Genomic DNA, 11,539 nt, shown 5'->3' on the forward strand with positions numbered 1-11,539 from the left:
TCTTGAGCCCTTGAATTGACGCTTGTTGATTTTTAAGTGCTGCTTCAATGTTTTGAAAGTGGGTTTCTGAAACTGAGATAAACTTCGTCAACATCTCCTCAAGGTTCAACTTCTTATCTTGCTGGTAAGGTTGTTGTTGGAAGCCTGGAGGGGGTTGCGCTCTTTGGTTTCCTTGACCACCCTAAGAGAAATTGGGATGGTTCCTCCAACCTACATTATAAATGTTATTGTAAGGATTATTTTGAGGCCTAGAATTATTAACCATACAGTTGATTTGTTCATTCTCTGTGCTAGGACCGTAGGGTAAATATTCTAGATTGTTCATTCCTCCTCCATTCATATCGCACTACATCACGTGATGTACCTACGTAGAAACACATAAACCATCAATTTTTTTATTTAAAAGTTCTAACTAATTTGATAACATGGTAACCGTATCTAAGTTAAAAACACTGACTGTTTACATTGGTTTTGCCCTCATGACTTGCCATTGATAATTATTCAGTGCTATCTCCTCTATAAAATCATAAGCCGCTTCAGGTGTTTTATTGTTCAGAATACCACCGGTTGTTGTAGCGATCAACTGTCCAGTTGAGAGATTCAAACCGTTGTAGAAGGTTTGAACTTGAAGCCATAGAGATAACCCATAGTGAGGGCACCGTCTCAATAAATCCTTATACCTCTCGCAAGCATCATATAATGTCTCTAAGTCAATATGAACGAATGAAGAAATATCATTCCTTAACTTGGCTATCTTAATCGGTGGGAAGTACTTCAATAAGAATTTCTCAATCATTTGTTCCCAAGTAGTGATAGAACCTCGTGGTAAGGAATTCAACCACTGTTTAGCTTTGTTCCTCAATGAGAAAGGGAACAATCGTTGGTGAATCACGTCATCAGAAACACCATTAATCTTGAAAGTGTCACAGACTTCTAGAAAATTAGCCAAATGAGTATTTGGATCTTCATCTTGCAAACCATCAAACTAAACAAATTGTTGTACCATCTAAATAGTGTTCGGCTTTAGTTTGAAATTGTTCACAGCAATGGTGGGTCTCACAATACTCTTTTCAGCCCTAGTTAGAGTGGGCTTGGCATAATCATATATAGTACGAGGAGCAGGATCTGGATTTGCAGCAACTGCAGGAGGTAGCTAATTATTCTGATTATCACCCATCTCCTCAATAATAATATCGTCCTCTTGCTCGTCTACTATACTCTGTCGACTCTGCCTTGCTTCTCTATAATTTCTGCAAGCTGTACTTTCGATCTCATTGTCAAATAATACTAGCCCCGACAGGTTTCTTCTATTCACAAACTAAAGGAACCTGCCAGAAGCAAATAAAAGAAAAATTAGAAAAACAAAAAAATAAAATAAAAATAAATGGCTAAATTAATAAAAATCAAGTGTTCCTAATATTTTAGTCCCCAGCAATGGCGCCAAAAACTTGATGGTCACTAAACTAACAATAAATATGACTAAGGCAAGCGCACCTATCGAACAATAGTATAGTTATGGTGAGTAGGGAATATAGTATCCACGAGGACTAACAATACTAGTAATTACCATTTTTCTATTATTTAGCTGACAAATTGGAATGATTGTTTTAAATCTAAAATTACTAAACTAATCTAACTAAGAACACAACAGAGAATGACATAAGAAAATAATCGAAGATAACCAATGAGATGGACAATACTCAGGAAAGAATCCACCTAGAGTTCACCTATTATTATGAATCTGAAATTAACAATTTATTCACTTGTGTCTTGATCCATAGAAATCCCTATGTTATGTTAATATCTCTTTCGAGAGTAAGAGCAACTGACTCTAGGTTGATTAATTGAAATATCTTCCTAATTAAAACCCCTATTGTCACATTAACTCAATCTATGGATTCCTCTATTAGATTTGACTCTAATTCGGTAGATTTATGTCGTCCTATTTCTAGGATTGCATGCAACTCCACTCAATTATGCTAGATCTACTCTTAAATAGGGACTTTTTCTCTACTGAAATAAGCATATTAAACATCAATTAATATCTTGAAAATATTAAAACACGAAATAAGCATACATAATTGACAATAAGAATCAAGTATTTATCATGTAAACCATAAATCAAATAATAAGATTCATCATAGGTTTCATCTTCCCTAGGTATCTAGGGAATTTAGTTCATAATCCTAAATAGAAACATCTCAAAGTTAGGATAACAACAAGACATAAAGAAACTCAATAAAAATTCAAAGGAAATTAAATGGAGATCTTCAATCTTGAAGGAGATCCGCTTCTGAGTTGATTCTGATGGCGTTCTTCGAGTCTTTGTTCGATCTTCTCTGCATGTCCCCTTAGATCTTCTTCTAATTGGTATCTATAGACTTTAGAATGCTCGAAAAGCCTAAAAATTGGGTTGTTTCGCATATTTGGAAAGTAGGGTCTGATATCGACACGGGCTGGTACATGGGCCACACGGGCGTGTAGCCAGCTCGTGTGGCTTACACGGGCATGTGGCTAGCCCATGTGGATCCTAGAAACAACTCTATTTGTATGATTTTGGCTCGTTTTTCGCTCATTTCGCTCCCAAATGCTCTCCTAAGTATAGAAACATGAATTTAAAAGATTAGGAGCATTAAATTCACTAATTTACATAATTAATCATCCAAAAATGCATTAAGAATGGGATTAAAATATGTTACTTTTATAGCTCATCAGGCATGTAACTCACTAATTCACAATTTAGAGATGCACCAGGGACACGGGCGTGTGCCCAGGTTGTGTAACTCACTGATTCCCAAATTAGAGACATACAATCTAGGGACACGAGTGTGTTCCTAGGCCGTGTGACTCACTGAGTACGCAAAAAGGACCACACAGCCAGAGGACATGGGTGTGTTCCAGGCCGTATGAAACACACGGGTGTGTTCCAAGCCATGTGGATCCGTGCAAGCCTTGTATAGTGTTCGTATGATTTGATTTGAATCGTATAAGTTGCTATCTAATGATCCAAGACTTAATAGTTGAGTACCTAAATGTATATTGAATGCTATAATTGTAATGGTATTAACCTGTACTATCTAAATATAAATTGCATCTAAGCACCATATGTACGTTCTTGATGTCTGACGTCTATAATTTGCATCTACATGGTATAGGAAATGTGTAAAGGAGGAAGTGATCTATTCTGGTTCAATGGCCAAGCTAAAGACTATACCTGAATCTAACGTTTTATCACAGCTTGACCTAGCAGCTAGTCTGCAATCATATCAAACGTGTCTACCGAAACTACGTGGTGTGTAGGGCTGGATGGGTATTAAAACCCTTTAATGGTGTGTTGGGTTGGTTGAAGATGGTGTGTAGCAGATGGGGTAGGAAAACTGCATTTGTATCTATTATGTATTGTTCTGATCCTGAATTGTTCTGTCTTCATCTGATTTGTTAATACTGTATTGAATATCCCTTGGTTCGGAATTTGAAAACGGGATTGGGAAATCATTGTTATATTGATGACTCTATTTGACTTTATGTTTGTTTTGTACATGGAGTTATCAACTGATCCTTGTTTGTTGTCTGAATTTTAGGTAACTCACAGTCTTGATCAAGTTCGCGTAATGGAAGCTCGGTCATTATGCTATATCACCCTTTTTATATTATCAGTAATTTCGATATTTTCTTCGTATTATGACATTCTAAGATTTTTGAATTATCGACTGGGTTTTAATGAATGCTTATAATCTATTAGACGGTCTTTAGCTATGTTCATAAAAGTTGGTATTCCTAATAACATTAATGTAACCCTTCAGACTTGATCTTAACGTCTAGGCCGAGTTTGAGGCGTTACATGTATAATATTTTTTATTTGAATTATTAGATATAATTAAAATATATTAAATTATTATAAATAATATTTATATTTCATAAATTGTTTTTGTTAATGTTATACAATTATATATATATTAAATTTTTTTCAATTTTGTATTAAGGTATGCACTTTTATTTGTTACCCATTATAATATATAATTTTAGGGAGGATAAAATTTTAATTTACAACACTAAAACATTTATTATCACCATTCATGTTGGATTTTTCTATTTCAGAGTACGATTCTCAAATGTTTTAAATCTTTGCTTGGCTCTCCTTGAGCTTTCAATTCTCGAGTTTTTTTTATTTCCTAACTTGGCCTATAAATGGGATTGGATCGAATTTTGCATCCATTGGAAATTAATTGTAGGTTCTATAAATGGAGCAAACTGCAACGAATTATAGCAGATGTGGTTGATGGAGCTTCTTTCAAGGTTAGTAACTTTCTTTCTTTGCTTTTGCCACTAATGATTCATTTATTTGATGCATTTTCTTCAGATTGTGCACTACTATGCTTAACTTATACATTTTTTGTTTTTACTTCTCTCGATCAGCCTGGGTTCATCCATATCATTTAGTTTAAGTTCAACATCCACAAGGAGCTGCTAATGCATACTTAAAACTCAAGGAGCTTTGTTATCAGAAAATTTGATAATTTTTTATGGCAAGAGAAGAGACTAAGCTAGTTTGTTTATTTGCAGGGAAAATCTGAAGAAGAATATGAACAATTAGAGGGATTCCAACAGGAGTTGAAATTGAAGGATCGAAGTTGTTGACAGAGCAGCAATGGCAATAAGGGTTTGTTGGATTCTGTTAATATCCCTTGCTTTCTTTAATTGTTCTCACTCAATAAAGGCTTCCTGTTACTACGATAAGTTGATCACCTCTTCTTATTTCGTCTTCAGATATCAGAAGAAGAGGAAGGTCAACTAAAGAAGGGTTAAAAGAGCAAAAGGAGATGTGGATAATTAGGGTTACCTTTCTTTTTTATTAATAAATCCATCGACTTAGCGAAAGAAAGAAAAAACATTGATTGAAACAAGTACGAATTCTTGGGCAACCACAAGACTCCACCTGTGTGACAAACAGAGAAGCTAAATGCTATCAATCAAGAGAAATTGTTTCGGAGTGTCGGAAACTAGAAAGATGAATTTAATGGAAAAGTTACACTGTCGGTTGTAATTGTCCTAGACATTGAACTACTAGGATTGGTCTCCCATAAATGGATCATGTCATCTATTTCAGATTCCTCATCACCACGATCTTCAATAACATTTCCACCTGAAGCTTTAATCAACTCCAGCTCCATTGCTACTTGTTTCATGGTGGGTCTTTTCTTTCCGTTAAAATGCAAGCATCTTTTTGCTAGCAAAGCCACAACTATAATCTCCTTTTCTGAACCATCCTTTACTACCATTGGATCGAGAATGTTAAATAAGGAATTCTCCTGCATTGAATGCAAAAAATATGATACCAAGCTTCTCACTGACTCTGATTGTTGTACGGATATGGGCTTTTGTCCTGTTAAAAGCTCAGTAAGAACAACTCCAAAACTATAAACATCACTCTTCTCTGTAAATTGACTTGACCGAAAATATTCCGGATCCATGTATCCAAAAGTTCCTTGCACTCGAGTGGTTAGATGTGTTTGTTCGAGTGCAACTGATCTTGAAGTTCCAAAATCTGATACTTTTGCCCTATATTTCTCATCCAAAAGTATGTTACTAGATTTGATGTCTCGATGATAAATAGGAGCAGAAGCAGCTGAATGCAAATAGAACAAGGCATTGGCAATTTCAATCGCAATTCGTAAACGCATTTCCCATGTCAATGGTAACCCTTCATTTTGATTATGAATGAGATCGTATAATGTACCATTCGGGATGAACTCATACACCAATAGAGGAACTTCAGCCTCTAAACAACGCCCTAAAAGCTTAACCACGTTCCTGTGATTAATTTGAGATAAAATTATCACCTCGTTAATGAACTGTTCAACCTTCTTTTCATCAAATTTCTTTCCTTCCACCATTTTGGACTTCTTAATAGCCACAATGCTTCCATCTATTAGCATTCCTTTATAAACAGTCCCTTGACCTCCTTGACCAAGGATTCGATTCTTATTATAATGATCCGTCGCCTTTTCCATCTCTTTTGAAGTAAATAACGTAAGTTTTTCAACATTTCCTTCATTGCTAGGCAAATGTTGTTGCAGTAGCTTTTTGAAGTATTTCTTCTTCAGAATGATGTTTTGTTTTCTTTTGAGGACTTTGTACATACTCCATGTTGCGAGTATTAGAAATAGTGTCCCAATACTAGTGCTGCAACCTATACAGATATAAGAAACATAGTTAAAAGGTAAATTTGAAAATTAAAATACATGTTAGTAAACCATGAAAATGTTTCGATAAAATTTTTCTTTTTCATATTTGATAGCCCTTCATTTTAAATGAACAATGAGAGAACTTTTACAAATTGAACAATAAATAACTATTACTGCATCATGTATTCAAAAGTAAATATATCATTGATTAAATTGACATAATTCTATAACCATAATGAATCTACTTTAAAAAACAAAAGGTATAAATTTAACACGTACCTACAATAATGCTTTCCAGGCTACTATTACTAGTCTTTTGAGCCTTTGTTTTGCGCTCGCAACGAAATCTTGTACTATCGTATTCATAACTAGGAGGACAAGACTCCGACGAGCAATAGTTGCTAGGGGTATTGAAACAAAGCATGCGGCAATTCTGATAATACCCACAGTTCTCATCTGTCATTTTTGAAATGAATAAAAAAGGTTATAGTCATATTATTGGGTTAAAATATCTAAGAGGTCCTTATACTATATGGATCGGATCAAATTAGTCCTTCTATTATAAAATGGATCAATTTAATACTTATACTATTAAAAAGAATCAAATAAGTTTAAATTATTAAAGCATTAACATTTACAGTATAAAAATGTCTTGAATTTTTTCAAAATCTATTCTATTTCAAACAAAATGTTTCATTTATAGAACCATAAAACTTTAAATATAATTAACTCTATTAAACAGTAAGTGTTAATTATATTTCAATTTGGTCTTCTTTAATTCTTTCTAATAATTCAGGGATTAGATTAATTCATTTACTAGTAGAGGATTAATTTAATAAAATTCCTATCACAGAAGGACTCTTAGATACATTCACCCATATAATCCAATAGATATTAATTAATTAATGCATGCCAAAATAGAAGTTATTTTGGTATCTAGTTTCATTTTCGTTTTGTTCGTTCAAATTATTCTAGCAATATGCATGGAGAACCTTTGAAAATAAAAATTAAAACATAGAAAATAAAAGTAATTCAATTGGTATTACTTTTATTATAACAATTAACACCACATAAGTTAAAATGTAATTAAGTGTGTTTTCCATCAAATTTAAAATTAGAAAAAGTCTTGAATAGAAGTAGGTATTATATTAAAATCGAAAAAAAAATAAGTATGGTAGTTTTGTTTAAGAGGGATGGATAAATTATATATATAAAATTAAATGTGTAAAAATCCTTATATTTAATTTTTTTTAAAGAAATCAATAATTGAATTCCTACGATTTATTCGCCACATCAAAATTAATAGCTATATACATTTAGAGCACTATGGATGTTTAAGAATTTTGGGAGGATGCAAAACTAAAGTTCTTTCACTCCGTTTTGTATCTTTTGTATCATTAATATTTTGATAATTTAACTGTTGCATTTAATATTTTATTTATGTAAATCATGCATGTCAAATTTGACATAAATTAAAAATTTTAATTTTTTATGAAACGTTGAATATATATATGTTAATATATTGAGCATTGTAGATCAATATGATAGAGATGTCAAATTAGTTCGAAAATTTACGTGTATGATAAATACAATTATATTAATAAATTCAACAATTGGATTGTTAAAATATTAATAGTATAAAGAGATATAAAAGGGTGTAAAATAAATTTAATTTTACACGGTATAAATGGATTACTCCCCATATTTTTATACAATTATTTTGTATATATATATCCAAAATTTACATGCTTTATTAAATATGTTTTTTAATAAGATTTTGAATGTCGAATCTTCAATTGATTAGTATATTTTAGTCATGATATACCTCAACCAATAATAACTAGATTATGGCACACTAACTATGTGAGTGAAAAAAATTATGTAACAATTTATTTATTAAAAATTGATATAAAAATTAAGAGTTTGATTGAAATGGTAAAGTTAAGATATTATCTATCATTATGTCTTTGTTCAAATTTCATTATACTTATTTTCTAGATTTTACATAAAATATAAGATGAGAAAAATACTCTCATGATAATATTTGTTATTTTATAAAAGTATTGGATTTTCATAATTTTTCAATCGAGTCAAGACTCAGTTGATGTGTGACACCAACTCAATTAACCTTTTAAAAAATAATGCTAATTTAAGGTACACCTATAATGTGAGTGGAAAAATTATGTAATAAACATACTTATTAAAAGCTTTTATAAGAATTAAATGAATCATTGGTTGAAATTATAAATTTAAAATTTATTGTGTGAAAGGGTCAAATCTCACCATGTTAGATTTATTATGGATTTTATATAAAAATGTAAAAAGATGGGAATACCCCTAAAATACTATAACTTAATTTGTAGGCATTTTAATACTAATTTTTCAATTGAGGTATATTATAAGTAAAGATCATATAGATATATTAAAAAAAGTTCCCTAATAAAACATTAATTCGTACCTTTGCATGACCTCAGTTCAGTAATACCTATGTTGCATGCACATAGATGAATAGAGCTCAACCTCGACCAACAATATTCACCATCGAATGTACAAGAAATGTCCGAACTATCATTTAACTGGCACACTCCAGATATTGGTGTGCCCCATTGCAGTCTTGTTGGGATATGCGTCCTATTACTTATATCAAAATCTTTGAACTCGGAGGTCAGATCATAGTCAGAAGAAATCATGGAAGCAAATCCGCATGATCTTTTCTTCTTATAATCACTAGAATCAACCCTACTACTCATGTTTACGTAGAATGAACTAAGACCTTGAGGAACATTAACACGACAACCAACAATAGAAGAAGCCTTGTTATTAATCCTACAACTTGGTTGCAAACATCCGCTTATAAAATTATCCATTTCATTACCGAAAACAGTAACCAAATTACCGCAACCTGAAGACCAGAAGATGTTGCCGGAATCTGAATAGTAAAAGCGGGTGCCAATTAGGTTGAGACTCATCCCATTGTAATGATTTTTTCGACAATTGAAGTAAGTTATTGGATGATTGACCATGACGGTGCCTTTGAAAAAATCAAAGTCTAGTATTTGCAAATCCGTGCCATTTATGTTTAAGAAAGGCACTTTTTGCCCATTGACAGTTTTGTTGCAAATTACGTTAAACCAGTGATTGGAATTATCTTGGTGCTTCATGCCAAAAGGGTAGAAAAAAGAAACATTCCCACAGGACTCTACCTTATAGGTGTTGAATTCGATAGGTCCTAGCGCTGGTCTTCCGCATCCTGCGGGCTTAGCAAAAAGGAAGTATATTGCAAAATCTATTAAATGTATGTTCATCCAAAGTTTATAGGAAATAAAAGCAATGCATTATTCAAATATATACATATAATAATCCTAAAAGAAGGTACCTATGAAAAGTGCTATTCTTAACTAAAAGTTTTAATTAAATTTACGTATTATTTATGACATTAAGTTCAACATAAATTTTATGGTTGAATTTGATATCATACAATATTTCTAATTAAAAACACTTGCCTTTTAAAAAAATCCAATTCCACTTAAAAGGAAAATATCTATTGAAGGTTTTTTTCACACCCATCCTCTCTTTACATAATACCCTGTAAATTTCATTCTAAATATTAAATTCTTAATTGACTAATAATTTCAAAATTTTTAATGAACTAATGATTCAATTTTCAAACCAAATCAAACTTAGATTTAAAATAGAATCATTATAACCAAAATTATGTAAACTATGAAATGAACCGAAAGATAATACAAAATAATTAAATAAAAATATGTATAAAACCAACATGAACCCAACGGTGTCCTTAATCTCCCTGATTAAGTGAAAAAATTAGTAATTTATTTTAATTTAATCTCATTGAAGTATTAATTCAAGTTTTTGAAATACAAAACTTTTAGGTGTAATTTTTTGAAAAACAAAAATATCAATATACAATATCAATATTATTCTAAACACTGATTTTAAACAATTAACAAAATCTATGTTTTGACTGAATTAAAAGAAGAAAAATAAAAGCCAAGCAATTGAAGTGACAGCGCGTGACTGACCTGCGTCTCCGCAATAGGTGGAATTCCAGTTGAGCACGGAGGGAGCATGCGTGGTTCCAATATTGATGCCAGTGGGTAATGGGTAACCACTACGGAAAAAGTCCCTGCTATAGATGAAAGCAGATGCGCATCTGTTGCTGTCAGGATACATGGCTTTCATGCTTACAGTATAGGAAGTGAGATTTGCAGTCATTTCAGTAAAGCAGCCAGATTTAGAAGCACCATCGTCACACCTTGGTTGAACGCAGCCGCCAAGTGAATCAGCTTCGTCACTTAAAATAGCAGCCAAATTTCCGCAACCTACTGACCCGAAATTATTCCTCTCACTTGAGAAGAAAAAGGGAGTGCCTGAGAGATTCACACTCACACTAGCCTCGCTTGTATGATCACAATTAATGTAAGCAACTGGATTACTGATGAGAATGGCATCTGCAGATGTGAAATCAAGTACCTCCAGATCGATGCCATTTACGTTTATGAATGGCTTTTGCCCATCACGGGTTGCTTTGCAAGTCACTCTAAACCAAGGAATAGTATAGCAGCTGCTGTGGATTCCAAATGGGGATGAAATTGTAATATTTCCACAAACTTCTTGTCCACAGGCAGGTTCTTCAAATTCTGCAGCTTGTAAAATTGGGCATAACAGGAACAGGAAGAGGAAGAGGAGTAGGAGGATGAAGTAAAGCGCTAAGTGAAAACCCATTTCCGTTGTTTGAGGGCAATGAATGAAGATTTAGATAGGGTTACTGAAGAAGTCAGGTTTTAAAGAAACAGAAGCAGAGTTAAGTAGCATTTTCTTTTCTTTTTAAAATTAGCAGCACTAAGATCTGAAAATAAATTATAATTTTTTTTAGATGTAAATTTAATAATATGATAAAAAAAATATCTTTATGTATTTAAAAATTTTCTTAAACTCGTATATATTAATTTTTATATGATGTAGGTTCAAAAGTAAAGAAATAATTTCCAACACTGCTATCAAATAATTGTCCATACATTTTAAAGTAGGTATACAATTTCATTTTAAGATATCCTATACTTTATAATTCAATAAACAAATGAAACTCCGAATATTAAATAATATACTGCACAGATATTACCATCTAAATGCACATGATTCAAGAATATTAAATATTTAATAACATACTGCACATGTTACAATGCCACCATTAAATATTAATCCGATAGTACAAACAAAGGTACACATACTTCATAGCTCATCATAATTTTTAATGTTCGAGCCGTTTTTATGGACTGTAGTTGGCCATCACCATTTGGTCCGCAACATGTGAATATATTATCGATAAAGTA

At 32.2% G+C, this 11,539-nt stretch overlaps 1 protein-coding gene and 1 non-coding gene across 2 annotated transcripts; one reads left to right on the forward strand and one right to left on the reverse strand.

The window, feature by feature from the left end:
- Nucleotides 1-641: 641 nt before the first annotated feature.
- On the forward strand, nucleotides 642-748 carry LOC128032991 (small nucleolar RNA R71). The gene has a single exon (XR_008189327.1). It is a non-coding gene; the product is annotated as a small nucleolar RNA R71 (small nucleolar RNA).
- A 4,243-nt stretch (nucleotides 749-4,991) lies between these two features.
- On the reverse strand, nucleotides 4,992-11,166 carry LOC105798224 (wall-associated receptor kinase-like 6). Its single transcript, XM_012628211.2, has 4 exons — nucleotides 10,229-11,166; nucleotides 8,644-9,435; nucleotides 6,465-6,641; nucleotides 4,992-6,190 (listed from the first exon to the last, which is right to left on the reverse strand). Exons 1-4 carry the CDS (start codon nucleotides 10,929-10,931, stop codon nucleotides 5,001-5,003), a joined length of 2,862 nt encoding a protein of 953 aa, XP_012483665.2. The 5' UTR covers nucleotides 10,932-11,166; the 3' UTR covers nucleotides 4,992-5,000.
- Between the last annotated feature and the right edge of the window lie 373 nt (nucleotides 11,167-11,539).

The sequence above is a fragment of the Gossypium raimondii genome, chromosome 9 (genome assembly GCF_025698545.1).
Source record: "Gossypium raimondii isolate GPD5lz chromosome 9, ASM2569854v1, whole genome shotgun sequence".
In the NCBI taxonomy this organism is placed as follows: domain Eukaryota; kingdom Viridiplantae; phylum Streptophyta; class Magnoliopsida; order Malvales; family Malvaceae; genus Gossypium; species Gossypium raimondii.

What these genes read in the sequence shown, in the direction of transcription:
- LOC105798224 (XM_012628211.2), bottom strand. Translation starts at nt 10,931, where the DNA reads ATGGGTTTTCACTTAGCGCTTTACTTCATCCTCCTACTCCTCTTCCTC. An exon ending in CACCTATTGCGGAGACGCAG is followed by an intron (nt 9,436 to 10,228) that starts GTCAGTCACGCG and finishes CTAAGCCCGCAG; the next exon opens with GATGCGGAAGACCAGCGCTA. An exon ending in TGAACTGAGGTCATGCAAAG is followed by an intron (nt 6,642 to 8,643) that starts GTACGAATTAAT and finishes CAAAAATGACAG; the next exon opens with ATGAGAACTGTGGGTATTAT.